A 17,353-nucleotide genomic window follows, 5' to 3' on the forward strand; every position below is an offset into this window, starting at 1 on the left:
CTTCTCACGTACTTTGGTTATGTTATCTGGAGAGATCAATCCCTGGAGAAGGGCGTTATGCTTGGTAAAGTAGAAGGTCAGTGGAAAAGAGGAAGACCTTCAACAAGATGGATTGACACAGTGGCTGCAACAGTGGGCTCAAGCGTAGCAATAATTGTGAGGATGGCGTATGACTGGGCAATGTTTCATTCTGTTGTGCATAGGGTCACTATCAGTTAGAATCGACTCAACAGCAGCTCACAACAACAACTATGCGAGCCATTTCCTTAATATAAATTTCTCTCTCTCTCTGTATGTAAGTGCTTCCCTGGTTTTGCTTCTCTAGAGAACCCAGTCTAAGACACCCACATTGTAAGAGAACTGAGAACAAGTGTGAAAACATTGTATGCACATCAGCAAGATGAAAATGATGGTCAAGGCAGGCATGCCAAAGTGACAGCACAAAGGAAAGGGGAAATATGAGTAAAGGACAGAGGGTGCACTCCGTCCAAAAGAAAACATATTGAGAAAAAGCTAAATTTCCAATAATGTTTTCAGTTGTAGAATAATTTACAAGAGCATGAAATTCAGTAAGCTCTCAAAGACAAGATAATTAAAAATCATGTAAAAAGGAACTTTAAGAGCTAAGGAAATAATTTGATGATCCAAATTACATAAATGATTTTTAAGAAATTGTATTAATATAGAGAAAATGTAATATGGAGGACAAAGAGGTTCTCACCTGAAGGTAATTGGAATGTCTGGAGAGGAGAACCAAACAAATGAAATAGAAATGTTTCCATGAAATTATGAAAAGTAATCTGTGTGGAAACCCTGGTGGCATAGTGGTTAAGAGCTATGGCTGCTAACCAAAAGGCCGGTAGCGCTCCTTGGAAACCCTGTGAGGCAGTTCTACTCTGTCCTGTAGGGTTACTCTGAATCTGTGTCTAGAAAAAGCACACCTTTTTCTAGGAAAATTTGATACAGAATGATAAGCACAGAGACAGTATTTAAACCAAAGTTTAGTGATAAAAAAAGAAATCCTAAAATAATCCAGGGAAAATAGGAAGCCACCTTCAGATGGTTAAATATGTATCCCGCCTCAGACTTCTCCAAAATTAAATTCAATGCCAAAAGAAAGAAATCTCCAAATTCTGAGAAAAGGAATGACCCACGTTTATTATACCCTGCCAGATTAAGTATATAGACACCAAGTGAAAATTCAGAAGACAGACTCCTTGATCCCATCTTGAATGACATCCATCTAGTCGAGAGACATGTCAAAAGATAGAAACCAGGAATGGCATAGACAAGGTCAAAAGCCCAAATTCATTTAAAATAGAACAAGACCTAACCACTAATACATAAAAACAATGTTAAGATGAACTAATTTAACTATTTTAAATGATAATGTAGCTCACAAAAATTGGGAGATGATTAGAAGTGTGAGTGTGCCAATTACCTGTCTGTAATATATATATATTTTTTAATATAAAGGAATGAACTGATGATTTCCAAAAGTAAGATGTTGTTGTTAGGTGCCGTCGATTTGGTTCTGACTCATGTTGTTGTTGTTGTTAGGTGCTGTTGAGTCGGTTCCGACCCATAGTGACCCTGTGCACAACAGAAGGAAACACTGCCCGGTCCTGCGCCATCCTTAAAATCGTTGTTATGGGTGAGCCCATTGTTGCAGCCACTGTGTCATTCCATCTCATTGAGGGTCTTTCTCTTTTCTACCGACCCTGTACTTTACCAAGCATGATGTCCTTCTCCAGAGACTGATCCCTGCTGATAACATGTCCAAAGTATGTGAGATGTAATCACTCCATCCTTGCTTCTAAGGAGCATTCTGTTTGTACTTCTTCCAAGAGAGATTTTTTCATTCTTTTGGCAGTCCATGGTATAGTCAATATTCTTCACCAACACCACAATTCAAATTAGTCTCAAGACTAAGATGTTCAGTGAAAATTTATATCATTTCAATCTTTTATTCATAATTTCTTTTTGAAACTTTGTAGTGATTTAACCCCCCACACATTTGTCAGTTTGTTGTACTGTAGGGGCTTGCGTGTTGCTGCGATGCTGGAAGCTATGCCCCTGGCGTTGAAATACCGGCAGGGCCACCCATGGCAGACAGGTTTCAGCTGAGCTTCCAGACTAAGACAGACTAGGAAGAACGACCTGGCGGTCTACTTCTGAAAAGCATTAGCCAGTGAAATCCTCATGAGTAGCAGCGGAATGGTTATCAACTGTACCACGGGCTACCAAAAGAACGAACAGTTCCGTCTTGGAGGAAATACAGACAGAATGCTTCTTCGAAGCAAGGATGACAAGACTTCATCTCACATACTTTGGACATGTTATCAGGAGGGACCAGTCCCTGGAGAAGGACATCATGCTTGGTAAAGTAGAGGGTCAACAAAAAGGAAGACCCTCAACAAGATGGATTGATTGACACAGTGGCAGCAACAATGGGCTCAAGCGTAACAGTGATTGTGAGGGTGGTGCAGGGCTGTGCAGTGTTTTTTTCTGTTATATGTGGGGTCGCTATGAGTTGGAACTGACTCAGTGGTGCCTAACAACAACAAAAACGGTGATTTTTTTTAAAAAAATCATATCTCCAGTGGTGAAGAGAGTCTCCTGAATCTTATTTGATTTTCCAGGTTCCTGTCCATTTCCTTCCTTTCTGTTAAATATGAGTAAAATTATATTTGATGTGTTTTACTTAAAATAATGTTTAGTATGATCCCATTTACATGAGTTCCTAATATCCTTTCTTTCTCATTCTCTCTCCCTTCTCTTCCTCTTTCTCTGCCTTTCTTCTTCTCTATGAAAATGTTTATCATTGCTTATTATGTTACTTCTAGGTAATGGAATTTTAAAAGTTTCCATTTTGTATTTCCCTGCATTGCTTGAATTTTTGTATTATGTATCATTAAAAAAATCAATTAAATAATTATTGTGAATAATGAGTTAAACTAAAAATCATTAAAAATGCTAAAAAGAAAGAATACATAATTATTAACTGTTTACAGTATGAAGAAAGTCTTTCTAAAATTATTGCCAAATGAAGAAATAACAAAACTTGATAGATTTTATTTATTCAAGAAAATTAAAAACTGTGCCAAAAAAATTAAAATTCAAGAATATCCTCAAATTGTAGAAAATATTTACCAATTATTTGATAGAGTTAATTTTGTAATGTTATTGGTATTCTGATAATAAGTAGGAAATGAAATAGTGTAAGTGGTAAAAATAAATATATTAAAATGTATCAGTTTCTTGCAAATTAAAATAAATTTTTTTTTTGATATGTCAAATTGACAATTTTGATTATTTTAATACATAGGATTGGTGAAGCTGCCAGTAAAATGCATTTGTACCTGGGTGGTGGAAGTAAGAATGTACATTTTTTTGAAAGTCACGTTAGCAAAAGGTCATGACATAAGATTAAAGTTGAAATGGTTTTAGCCGTTATAAGAGTTTATCCTGAGGATTTAATCATGGATATGTCCAAAGATATATGCCCAAAGGATAAAATTTTGTTTAGAGTAGAAAAAAAAAGTTGGAAATAACATGAATGGCCAACAATAGTGAATGGATTAACTAATAATGCTACATTCTTATTATCAATTAATATTTAATGACACTTGAACAGCACAGTGTGGTTTTAAGGTAGATGATTTCCAAGGCTACCTTACATGGAATAATTCCCACTGCCTGGGTGTAATCTGTATCTATCACATGTATGCTTGTGTGCATAGTAATTAATCTGGCAGATCATAAACTAGTATTTATAATGCTTAATTTTTGGTATGGAGCTATGTGTTTTATTTCCCCTCTGTTTCTATGTATTTTCTGAATTTATTATAAGAAGAAGTTCCTTGACCATCAAAAAAAAAAAAAAAAAAAAAAAACTTTTACATTTCCTGAAGAAAGAAATTGGAATACGTTTTCAATGGAATGTTCTTTAAGCTTATAAATCTGTGATTTGGATGAAATTAGAGGGTTACTTAAAAAAAAAAATTAGATTATACTCAGCACCCAAGCTGGCTAAAAGCCAGTGGAATTCAAGGGCTAAACAAGTGGGCACTGAACCTGAAGTCTAGTTAGGAAGATCAGCAGGTTCAAGGTGAAGTTTCTCTACCAATGTCCTGCTAAAGCCTTTCCTGAACAAAATCCGTAGAGCGGGGCTTTCTTCAGAGGTCCTGTGGGAAACATAACCCCGGGAGGCCCAGGACGAGCCCCGGGAGGCCCAGGACAAACCCCGGGAGGCCCAGGCCGAGGGTGCCCACTCCCTGCCTGTGATGATGGGTGGCCCTTTCAGCCGTCTCTGGATTGACTGCTGTGTAGCAACATTTACCGCTGAGAATTGCTACAGAATGGACTACAGGAGGTGCCTGACCCGTCTCTTCCCTGGTGTATACACAGTGTTCTTCAAGCCCCCCTACAACCTAAAGTTAAACACCTCTGTACGTACTCGGAAACCCTGGTGGCATAGTGGTTAAATGCTACAGCTGCTATCCAAGAAGTCAGCAGTTCGAATCCACCAGGCGCTCCTTGGAAACTCTGTGGGACAATTCTACTCTGTCCTGTAGAGTCGCTATGAATCGGAGTCAACTTGATAGCAATGGGTTTGTTTTTTTTTTTGTTTTGGTACATACTTAGAAACCCTGCTGGTGTGGTGGTTAAGAGCTATGGCTGCTAACCAAAAGGTCAGCAGTTCGAATTCACCAGGTGCTCTTTGGAAACCCTATGCGGCAGTTCTACTCTGTCCTATGAGTACAAATCGACAGCAAGGTTTTTTTTTTTTCTTTTGGTATATACACTTATTTACACTGGACCAGATAATCAGGAGGGCATGGATTTCTTTGTTGGTATTGTTCTTAGGTGCCATCGAGTTGGTTCAGATGCATAGCGACCCTGTGTACAACAGAATGAAACACTGCCCAGTCCCCACCCATCCTCACAATCGTTGTTAAGCTTGAGCCCATTGTTGCAGCCACCATGTCAGTCCATCTTGTTGAGGGCCTTCTTTTTTGCTGACCCTCCACTTTACCAACCATGATGTCCTACAGGGACTGGCCCCTCCTGATAACACGTCCAAAGTACATGAAATGAAGTCTTGCCATCCTTGTTTCTAAGGAGCATTACAGCTCTACTTCTGAGACAGATTTGTCCGTTCTTCTGGCAGCTATGGTATATTCGGTATTCTTCGCCAATATTCAAAGGCGTCAGTTCTTCTTCGGTCTTCCTTATTCTTTGTCCAGCTTTTGCAATTGAAAGCACCATGGGCTTGGGTCAGGCACACCTTAGTCCTTAAAGTGACATCTTTACTTTTCAACCTTTAAGGAGGTCTCTTGCAGCAGATTTGCCCGATGCAGTGCGTCTTTTGATTTCTTGACTGCTGCTCCTGTGGGTGTTGATTGTGGATCCAAGTAAATTGAAGTCCTTGACAACTTCAATGTTTTCATCATTTATCATGATGTTGCTTACTGGTCCAGTTGTGAGGATTTTGTTTTCTTTATGTTCAGGTGCAACCCATACTGAAGGCTTTGGTCTCTGATCTTCATCAGTAAGTGCTTCAAGTTCTCTTCACTTTCAGCAAGCAAGGTTGTGTCCTCTGCATAACGCAGGTTGTTAGTGAGTCTCCGTCCAGTTCTGATGCCACATTCCTCTTCATATAGTCCAGCTTCTTGGATTATTTGCTTCTCTATTTCTTCTCATTTTGAGTCTTGCCACATCAGCAAGTGAACTTCCCGAAAGCTTGACCCCATCCACATCATTAACATCAACTCTACTTTGAGGAGACAGCTCTTCCCCCAGTCGTATTTTGAGTGCCCTCCCACCTGAGGGGCTTGTCTTCCAGCACTGTATCAGACAGTGGTTCACTGCTATTCATAAGGTTTTCACTGACCAGTTTTTTCAGAAGTAGACTGCCAGGCCCTTCTTCCAAGTCTGTCTTAGTCTGGAAGCTCAGCTGAAACCCGTCCACTGGGGTGACCCTGCTGGTATTTGAAATACTGGTTGGCAAAGCTTCCAGTATCACAGCAACACACAAGTCACCACAGTACAACAAAAACTGACAGACACGTGGTGGATGGAGTTCCTTAGTAGATGAACTTGTGGTGGCATAGTTGAGGTTACTCTGAGAAGCAAACATCTAATTTAGACCTAATTTTTACCAGCTCCATGTAGCAGAGAGGAGACCTGGTAGTACAGTTGTTAAGAGCTCAGTTGTGAACCAAAAGGTCAGCAGTTGGAATCCACCAGTGGCTCCTTGGAAACCCTGTGGGGCAGTTCTACTCTGTGCTATAGGGTCTGTATGAGTAGGCATGGCCCCAGGTTTTTGATGTAGCAGAGAGAGATGTCAAGGCCATCTGTGGTGTTAGTACCATCCTCATTGGGAGTACCTGTATGGTTCAGACCTCCTGTCTTTGGGTGTGGCTCGACTTGGAACAGACTGAAGTCTCCTTCCTAACCCCATAATATCTTTATCCTGTTTTTTGAAATGATCGACTGACCTTTCTCAGTTTTATTTAAGTCTTTGTAAGCACAGCCACAAGACAAAGAGCTTAGGTTCCCCCTTGGATTTGGGTAAATTTGCTCTTTCTATCCCTGGACTGAGGAGGATTTGGTGGGGGACAAGCTGTCATATGTCTTTTTTTTTTTTTTTTTTTATAACTTTTATTAAGCTTCAAGTGAACGTTTACAAACCCAATCAGTCTGTCACATATAAGTTTACATACATCTCACTCCCTACTCCCACTTGCTCTCCCCCTCTTGAGTCAGCCCTTTCAGTCTCTCCTTTCTTGACAATTTTGCCGGCTTCCCTCTCTCTCTATCCTCCCATCCCCCCTCCAGACAAGAGTTGCCAACACAATCTCAAGTGTCCACCTGATATAATTAGCTCATTCTTCATCAGCGTCTCTCTCCCTCCCGCTGACCAGTCCCTTTCATGTCTGATGAGTTGTCTTCGGGGATGGTTCCTGTCCTGTGCCAACAGAAGGTCTGGGGAGCATGGCCGCCGGGATTCCTCTAGTCTCAGTCAGACCATTAAATTTGGTCTTTTTATGAGAATTTGGGGTCTGTATCCCACTGATCTCCTGCTCCCTCAGGGGTCCTCTGCTGTGCTCCCTGTCAGGGCAGCCATCGATTGTGGCCGGGCACCAACTAGTTCTTCTGGTCTCAGGATGATGTAGGTCTCTGGTTCATGTGGCCCTTTCTGTCTCTTGGGCTCTTAGTTGTCGTGTGACCTTGGTGTTCTTCATTTTCCTTTGCTCCAGGTGGGTTGAGACCAATTGATGCATCTTAGATGGCCGCTTGTTAGCATTTAAGACCCCAGACGCCACATTTCAAAGTGGGATGCAGAATGATTTCATAATAGAATTATTTTGCCAATTGACTTAGAAGTCCCCGCAAACCATGTTCCCCAGACCCCCGCGCTTGCTCCGCTGACCTTTGAAGCGTTCATTTTATCCCGGAAACTTCTTTGCTTTGGGTCCAGTCCAATTGAGCTGACCTTCCATGTATTGAGTGTTGTCTATCCCTTCACCTAAAGCAGTTCTTATCTACTGAGTAATCAATAAAAAACCCTCTCGCCCCCTCCTTCCCTCCCCGCCTCGTAACCACAAAAGTATGTGTTCTTCTCAGATTTACTATTTCTCAAGATTTTATAATAGTGGTCTTATACAATATTTGTCCTTTTGCCTCTGACTAATTTCGCTCAGCATAATGCCTTCCAGGTTCCTCCATGTTATGAAATGTTTCAGAGATTCCTCACTGTTCTTTATCGATGCGTAGTATTCCATTGTGTGAATATACCACAATTTATTTACCCATTCATCCGTTGATGGACACCTTGGTTGCTTCCAACTTTTTGCTATTGTAAACAGAGCTGCAGTAAACATGGGTGTGCATATATCTGTTTGTATGAAGGCTCTTGTATCTCTAGGGTATATTCCGAGGAGTGGGATTTCTGGGTTGTATGGTAGTTCTATTTCTAACTGTTTAAGATAACATCAGATAGATTTCCAAAGTGGTTGTACCATTTTACATTCCCACCAGCAGTGTATAAGAGTTCCAATCTCTCTGCAGCCTCTCCAACATTTACTATTTTGTGTTTTTTGGATTAATGCCAGCCTTGCTGGTGTGAGATGAAATCTCATCGTAGTTTTAATTTGCATTTCTCTAATGGCTAATGATCGAGAGCATTTTCTCATGTATCTGTTGGCTGCCTGAATATCTTCTTTAGTGAAATGTGTGTTCATATCCTTTGCCCACTTCTTGATTGGGTTGTTTGTCTTTTTGTGGTTGAGTTTTGACAGAATCATGTAGATTTTAGAGATCAGGCGCTGGTCGGAGATGTCATAGCTGAAAATTCTTTCCCAATCTGTAGGTGGTCTTTTTACTCTTTTGGAGAAGTCTTTAGATGAGCATAGGTGTTTGATTTTTAGGAGCTCCCAGTTATCGGGTTTCTCTTCATCATTTTTGGTAATGTTTTGTATTCTGTTTATACCTTGTATTAGGGCTCCTAGGGTTGTCCCAATTTTTTCTTCCACGATCTTTATCGTTTTAGTCTTTATGTTTAGGTCTTTGATCCACTTGGAGTTAGTTTTTGTGCATGGTGTGAGGTATGGGTCCTGTTTCATTTTTTTGCAAATGGATATCCAGTTATGCCAGCACCATTTGTTAAAAAGGCTATCTTTTCCCCAATTAATTGACACTGGTCCTTTGTCAAATATCAGCTGCTCATACGTGGATGGATCTATGTCTGGGTTCTCAGTTCTGTTCCATTGGTCTATGTGCCTGTTGTTGTACCAGTACCAGGCTGTTTTGACTACTGTGGCTGTATAATAGGTTCTGAAGTCAGGTAAAGTGAGGCCTCCCACTTTCTTCTTCTTTTTCAGTAGTGCTTTGCTTATCCGGGGCTTCTTTCCCTTCCATATGAAATTGGTGATTTGTTTCTCTATCCCCTTAAAATATGACATTGGAATTTGGATCGGAAGCGCGTTAAATGTATAGATAGCTTTTGGTAGAACAGACATTTTTACTATGTTAAGTCTTCCTATCCATGAGCAGGGTATGTTTTTCCACTTAAGTATGTCCTTTTGAATTTCTTGTAGTAGAGCTTTGTAGTTTTCTTTGTATAGGTCTTTTAACATCCTTGGTAAGATTTATTCCTAAGTATCTTATCTTCTTGGGGGCTACTGTGAATGGTATTGATTTGGTTATTTCCTCTTCGGTGTTCTTTTTGTTGATGTAGAGGAATCCAAGTGATTTTTGTATGTTTATTTTATAACCTGAGACTCTGCCAAACTCTTCTATTAGTTTCAGTAGTTTTCTGGAGGATTCCTTAGCGTTTTCTGTGTATATAATCATGTCATCTGCAAATAGTGATAACTTTACTTCTTCCTTGCCAATCCGGATACCTTTTATTTCTTTGTCTAGCCTAATTGCCCTGGCTAGGACTTCCAGCACGATGTTGAATAAGAGCAGTGATAAAGGGCATCCTTGTCTGGTTCCCGTTCTCAAGGGAAATGCTTTCAGGTTCTCTCCATTTAGAGTGATATTGGCTGTTGGCTTTGCATAGATGCCCTTTATTATGTTGAGGAATTTTCCTTCAATTCCTATTTTGGTAAGAGTTTTTATCATGAATGGGTGTTGGACTTTGTCAAATGCCTTTTCTGCATCAATTGATAAGATCATGTGGTTTTTGTCTTTTGTTTTATTTATATCATGGATTACATTAATGGTTTTTCTGATATTAAACCAGCCTTGCATACCTGGTATAAATCCCACTTGATCAGGGTGAATTATTTTTTTGATGTGTTGTTGGATTCTATTGGCTAGAATTTTGTTGAGGATTTTTGCGTCAATGTTCATGAGGGATATAGGTCTATAATTTTCTTTTTTTGTAATGTCTTTACCTGGTTTTGGTATCAGGGAGATGGTGGCTTCATAGAATGAGTTGGGTAGTATTCCGTCATTTTCTGTGCTTTGGAATACCTTCAGAAGTAGTGGTGTTAAGTCTTCTCTGAAGGTTTGGTAGAACTCTGCTGTGAAGCCGTCCGGGCCAGGGCTTTTTTTTGTTGGGAGTTTTTTGATTACCGTTTCAATCTCTTTTTTTGTTATGGGTCTATTTAGTTGTTCTACTTCTGAATGTGTTAGTTTAGGTAGGTAGTGTTTTTCCAGGAATTCATCCATTTCTCCTAGGTTTTCAAATTTGTTAGAGTACAATTTTTCATAATAATCTGAAATGATTCTTTTAATTTCACTTGGTTCTGTTGTGATGTGGTCCTTCTCGTTTCTTATTCCGGTTATTTGTTTCCTTTCCTGTATTTCTTTAGTCAGTCTAGCCAATGGTTTATCAATTTTGTTAATTTTTTCAAGGAACCAGCTTTTGGCTTTGTTTATTCTTTCAATTGTTTTTCTGTTCTCTAATTCATTTAGTTCAGCTCTAATTTTTATTTTTTGTTTTCTTCTGGAGCCTGATGGATTCTTTTGTTGCTCAATTTCTATTTGTTCAAGTTGTCGGGACAGTTCTCTGATTTTGGCTCTTTCTTCTTTTTGTATGTGTGCATTTATCGATATAAATTGGCCTCTGAGCACTGCTTTTGCTGTGTCCCAGAGGTTTTGATAGGAAGTATTTTCATTCTCGTTGCTTTCTATGAATTTCCTTATTCCCTCCTTGATGTCTTCTGTAACCCAGTCTTTTTTCAGGAGGGTATTGTTCATTTTCCAAGTATTTGATTTCTTTTCCCTAGTTTTTCTGTTATTGATTTCTAGTTTTATTGCCTTGTGGTCTGAGAAGATGCTTTGTAATATTTCGATGTTTTGGACTCTGCAAAGGTTTGTTTTATGACCTAATATTTGGTCTATTCTAGAGAATGTTCCATGTGCGCTAGAAAAAAAAGTATACTTTGCAGCAGTTGGGTGGAGAGTTCTGTATAAGTCAACGCGGTCAAGTTGGTTGATTGTTGTAATTAGATCTTCCGTGTCTCTATTGAGCTTCTTACTGGATGTCCTGTCCTTCTCTGAAAGTGGTGTGTTGAAGTCTCCTACTGTAATTGTGGAGGTATCTATCTCACTTTTCAATTCTGTTAAAATTTGATTTATGTATCTTGCAGCCCTGTCATTGGGTGCATATATATTTAATATGGTTATGTCTCCCTGATCAATTGCCCCTTTTATCATTATATAGTGTCCTTCTTTATCCTTTGCGGTGGATTTAAGTCTAAAGTCTATTTTGTCAGAAATTAATATTGCTACTCCTCTTCTTTTTTGCTTATTGTTTGCTTGATATACTTTTTTCCATCCTTTGAGTTTTAGTTTGTTTGTGTCTCTAAGTCTAAGGTGTGTCTTGTAGGCAGCATATAGATGGATCGTGTTTCTTTATCCAGTCTGTGACTCTCTGTCTCTTTATTGGTGCATTTAGTCCATTTACATTCAGGGTAATTATAGATAAATAAGTTTTTAGTGCTGTCATTTTGATGCCTTTTTATGTGTGTTGTTGACAATTTCATTTTTCCACATACTTTTTTGTGCTGAGGCGTTTTTCTTAGTAAATTGTGAGATCCTCATTTTCATAGTGTTTGACTTTCTGTTAGGTGAGTCGTTACGTTTTTCTTGGCTTTTATCTTGAGTTATAGAGTTGTTATACCTTTTTGTGGTTACCTTATTATTTACCCCTATTTTTCTAAGTAAAAACCTAACTTGTATTGTTCTATATCGCCTTGTATCACTCTCCATATGGCAGTTCAATGCCTCCTGTATTTAGTCCCTCTTTCTGATTATTGTGATCTTTTACCTATTGACTTCCATGATTCCCTGTTATGTGTATTTTTTTTTTAATTAATCTTAATTTGTTTGTTTTTGTGATTTCCCTATTTGAGTTGATATCAGGACGTTCTGTTTTGTGACCTTGTGTTGTGCTGATATCTGATATTATTGGTTCTCTGACCAAACAATAACCTTTAGTATTTCTTGTAGCTTTGGTTTGTTTTTTGTAAATTCTCTAAACTTGTGTTTGTCTGTAAATATCTTAATTTCGCCTTCATATTTCAGAGAGAGTTTTGCTGGATATATGATCCTTGGCTGGCAGTTTTTCTCCTTCAGTGTTCTGTATATGTCGTCCCATTCCCTTCTTGCCTGCATGGTTTCTGCTGAGTAGTCTGAACTTATTCTTATTGATTCTCCCTTGAAGGAAACCTTTCTTTTCTCCCTGGCTGCTTTTAAAATTTTCTGTTTATCTTTGGTTTTGGTGAGTTTGATGATAATATGTCTTGGTGTTTTTCTTTTTGTATCAATCTTAAATGGGGTTCGATGAGCATCTTGGATAGATATCCTTTCATCTTTCATGATGTCAGGGAAGTTTTCTGTCAGGAGTTCTTCAACTATTTTCTCTGTGTTTTCTGTCCCCCCTCCCTGTTCTGGGACTCCAATCACCCGCAGGTTATCCTTCTTGATAGAGTCCCACATAATTCTTAGGGTTTCTTCATTTTTTTTAATTCTTTTATCTGATTTTTTTTCAGCTATGTTGGTGTTGATTCCCTGGTCCTCCAGATGTCCCAGTCTGCATTCTAATTGCTCGAGTCTGCTCCTCTGACTTCCTATTGCGTTGTCTAATTCTGTAATTTTATTGTTAATCTTTTGGATTTCTACATGTTGTCTCTCTATGGATTCTTGCAACTTATTAATTTTTCCACTATGTTCTTGAATAATTTTTTTGAGTTCTTCAACAGTTTTATCGGTGTGTTCCTTGGCTTTTTCTGCAGTTATCCTAATTTCATTTGTGATATATTTAAGCATTCTGTAAATTAGTTTTTTATATTCTGTATCTGATAATTCCAGGATTGTATCTTCATTTGGGAAAGATTTTGATTCTTTTGTTTGGGGGGTTGGAGAAGCTGTCCCGGTCTGCTTCTTTAAGTGGTTTGATATGGATTGTTGTTTCCGAGCCATCACTGGGAAACTAGTTTTTCCAGAAAATCCGCTAAAAAAAAAATGCAGTCAGATCCCTATAAGAGTTCTCCCTCTGGCTCAGGCTATTCAGATGTTAATGAATCCTCCTGGGGAGGGTGGGGGAGGGAACAGAGAGATAGGAGAGTAACACCTCAGAATATAGCCAGAGTTGCTTGTCTTGCTTGGAATGACTATTATATCTGAGATTCCCTCGGGCGCGTCGCCTATGTGTGCTGGCTGTGTGGAGATTGCCCCCGGGGGGTCTGGCCCGCTGGAGTCACAGTCAGATCCTCCGCTTCCAGCCCTACGCCCAGCGTCAAGGCTCCCCTACTGGGACGGTGCACTCTCGACTCCAAAATCAGTCGCTGCCTCCCGGGGACTTCTCGTCCCTCCAGCCGCGTGGCCGTGCCGCCCCTCGAACCAGTTCAGCCGCCTCCCGGGGTTAGTTCAGATGGGTGGAGCAGCTCCCCGTGCTTGTGCCGTGACCGAGTGTCCCGGCTGGGACACTGTTCTACCCGCTCCAATACCAGTTTCTGCCTCCCGGGGACTTCTCCTACCGGCTGCGTCCCACGCCGCCCGCGCGACCCGGCTGGGCCCCTTCCCGGAGTTAGTTCAGGGGGTGGAGCAGCTCTCCATGTTTATGCCATACCTGCGTCCAGTCCAAATCCCGGCGGGATGGTTCTCCGGCTGGGACGCTGCTCTTCCTGCTCCAAGACCAGTCACTGCCTCCCGGGGACTTCTCCTACCGGCTGCGTCCCACGCCGCCCGCGGAACCGGCTGGTCCCCCTCCCGGGGTTAGTTCAGAGGGGTGGAGCAGCTCTCTGTGCTTGTGCTGTACCTGACTGGTACGCTGGCTCCAGGCTCTGGAAACAATCGCTGCTTCCCCGTATTAGTTCGTTCTCCGTCTCCAAATCTGTGTTTGTTGTTCAGGGTTCGTAGATTGTTATGTATGTGATCGATTCGCTTGTTTTTCCGTGTCTTTGTTGTAAGAGGGATCCGAGGTAGCGTCTGCCTAGTCCGCCATCTTGGCTCCACCTCCTCTAGCTGGACTTTTGATGATAGGTAGGATTCAGGTAGGAGGAACGAGAGCGGCACCTCATGGTACCGCAGCGCTTCAGCTCAGCCCCGGGGCTTGAGGAGCCGCTCCCGTCCGCCTACAGTGTTCTTCGCATCCGGGCTGGGCCCCACTCACAGCCATTCAAACACGGCCGCGCACGCAGCCCCTGTCATATGTCTTTTGTTGTGAAGTTTTGAGACCTAATTTGTAAGAGGGGATTTCCAGGTGAATGGTACCTAGATATGTGGTTCATTACTTCTGTATAAATTTAATGAACAATTCCTGTTGTAACAGATAAACAATGAAATTTTAGTTACTTATTAAAAGAGTAATTTCTTTTTTTCCACTTAAAGTTCAAATGGGTGTTCTTCAGCAGGCAACTCTCTTCCAAGCAGGATCTAGAGTCCCATTCGGGCTTCTTCTCCCATCTTGTAGCTCCCCTGCCTGCATTATATGGTGGCTCCATTGCTGGCTTCAGAAAAGAGCCTAGAGTGCTTTCTCTATGGGCCAGTCCTCAGAATGGTCCACAGCTCATCTGCTCCCCTGGCACTGAGTAGAACACAGTTCAATGCCCACACCCAGCTGAAGAGGGCTGGGAGTGTAGCATAGCTGTGGACCAGAAAGGGGAGGAACAAGAGTGTGGTGGTTACTTTGCCAGTTTATGTCACGGTTGCCAAATCCAAATGGGGAAAAATAGAAGATCAAAGTAAGAAATGAAACACTGAGGGCTGGGAGCCAAGAAGATTAGATCTTGAATTCTAAGATTATGACACCAAGGAGAGCCCTGTAGTAATCCCCTGAACTAGAGTTTCCTATCCTGGTTATGGGTGTGGTAGGGAACAGTTAAATGAGCCAACAATAAGTGCTAATTTTTAAAAAAACCAACTCATTAGGAGATCACAAATACAAGCAATAACGAGTCATCACTTATGTGCAAATATCTTCCTTTGTGACCCCAACACCAAGCTAGAGTACTCACTTTTAACCATAATTTTAAACCATTGATCTTAACGTTCGTCACAGATTATTTTATAGACTTTGACTTTGCACAGAGATGATTTAAAAATTCTTTGGTCTCTATGTTAAAGGAAAACAATAATTTTAATGCAATAAAAGTAACTCCTAAATAGTTTAGACACTTCCAAATATTAGCTGTTAACATTTGTTAACATTATTTTATTATTTTTACTTTTCACATTTTAGTTTGCACAGATGATTTATTTCAAAAGTGTTTAAAGAGTAGTTTTGGAACTTTGCAAGATAGCTGTGATGTAAACTATGGTTTCTTTTTGCAAGTGGGAGTTTGAAAAAAAAAGTGTCAATAATTCTGTACCTGCTTATCAAATGTGCTTTCTTAGCCAAAAGTTGTGTAATCAGAAAATGCAATGTTTCTCTGGTTTTTTGTTTCCCTTCTCTACAGGAGAAAAGTTGAAATCATGCACACCCATAGTCTTTTCACTCTTCTTGGAGAAAGGCTGATGTTGCATACCAATACTGTGACTGTCACCACATACAACACACTCTATGAGGTGAGAAAGAATGTCTGATGTCAATTTTAAAAATAGCCAGTGGAAACCCTCTTAATCTGTGGTTGATCAGTTAATCTAAAAACGTGGTTAGAGCTGGAAATCCTAAAAAAATAGAACATATATCTTATAAATCTTATTTTAATTTAAAACATATCCATGTACAATATGCTAATCTTTTGATACTGATTTGAGTATGGGTTAGTCGGTTTTGCATAACAGGCACCGTTGGGCGTGGGAACAAACAAAATGACCCCTGGGAACAAACGGATACACATCATTTGCTGGCAGTCTGCTCCTGTAAAGATAACAGCCTCTGGAACCCTATGGGGCAGTTCCACTCTGTTACATGGAGTTGCTGATTAGGAATCAACTTGATGGCACACCACCACAACAGCAATGGATAATGACTTTGAGCATCTTTTCACGTACTCCTTGGCCATTTGAATATCCTCCTCAGTGAAATATCAGTTCAAGTCCTTCACCCACTTTCTATTGCATATTTTGTCTTTTTGTTGTTGTAGAAGTATTTTATGAAGTTTGGATATTAGACCTTTATTGGATACACGGTTCCCAGGACTTACTTCCACTCTATAGGCTGCGTTTTCACTTTCTTGATAAATCTTTTGATGAACAGAAGTATTTAATTTTTATGAGGGTTGTTTTCCTATTTTGTTTTTTGCTGTTCGTGCCTTTGTAGTCATATGGTTTAGTCCATCACAGAAACCCAGGTGTCACAGCTTTGTCTGTACATTTTCTTGTATGAATTTTATGGTTTTAGTTTTCAGATTAAGGTCCGTGATCCATTTGGAGCTGGTTTTTGTGTGTGGTGTAACGGTCAGATCCTGGTTCATTCCTCTGCATGTAGATTCCCAATTTTGCCAGCATCACTTGTTGAAGAAATTCTTCCTTTGCCTTTAGATGGATTTAACACCCTTGTCGAAAATCAGTTGACCGTAGATGTAGGATTCCCTCTTTCCTTTTTTTTTTCATTGTACTTCAACAGACCAAATTAGTTTCTCATTAAACACCTAATACACATACTGTTTTGTGACATTGCTTGCCAACCCCACAACATGTCAACACTCTCCCTTTTTGACCTTGGATTCCCCATTATCAGCTTTCCTGTTCCTTCCTGCCCTCTCGTCCTTCCTTGCCCGTGGGCTGGTGTGTCCACTTAGTCTCGTTTTGTTTTATGGGCCTGTCTAATCTTTGGCTGAAGGGTGAACCTCAGGAGTGACTTCAGAACTGAGTTAAAAGGATGTCCAGGGGCCATACTCTCAGGGTGGATTCCCTCTTTCTTAAAAATACTTGTTTATTCCATGCTTTTTTAGAGTGAAGTGAAAATATGCCTCATCTTCTGGTATTTACTTATATGTGTCTTATTTTTCAGTTACCTTAGACTGCCATCTACAAACACATTTTCAGACATACTTTTTCTCTTCTGAAATACTTTTCGTCTCCTTCTATGTGTAGTGGTCAACCTACTTGTTCACATCCTAAATAGAGCTAATTCCTTCTGCTGCTTCCATTTCTAAAGACACACCAGCTAGACTTATATCCTATAGCGTAAGGCACTGGAGTTAAGGACTATGTCATAGTGCTTTTTAAAACTCTAAGGTGGTAAGATGGCGTGTGATATAGTAAACACTCAATAAATATTAGAAAACTCTAAGGCAGTAAGATGCATGTGATATAGTGAACACTCAATAAATATTACAAAAAGCATATGCAAACAACATTGTATGAATTATAAAGATGTAAAGCCTATTTGAATCACACTGAAAAAGAAATAATTATAAATTAAGAAAACATCCCCGACTCCTAG

General features: G+C 40.1%; 1 protein-coding gene across 7 annotated transcripts in view; it reads left to right on the forward strand.

Moving 5' to 3' along the window:
• The window catches only part of NBEA (neurobeachin), an 892,011-nt gene that overhangs the window by 250,572 nt on the left and 624,086 nt on the right, over positions 1-17,353 (forward strand). For all 7 annotated transcript variants that reach the window (XM_049853455.1, XM_049853457.1, XM_049853456.1 and 4 more), the window contains one exon: positions 15,420-15,528. In XM_049853455.1, the coding sequence (XP_049709412.1) occupies positions 15,420-15,528 (109 nt within the window). The remainder of the gene's footprint in view (positions 1-15,419; positions 15,529-17,353) is intronic.

Source organism: Elephas maximus, chromosome 14, assembly GCF_024166365.1.
Source record: "Elephas maximus indicus isolate mEleMax1 chromosome 14, mEleMax1 primary haplotype, whole genome shotgun sequence".
In the NCBI taxonomy this organism is placed as follows: domain Eukaryota; kingdom Metazoa; phylum Chordata; class Mammalia; order Proboscidea; family Elephantidae; genus Elephas; species Elephas maximus.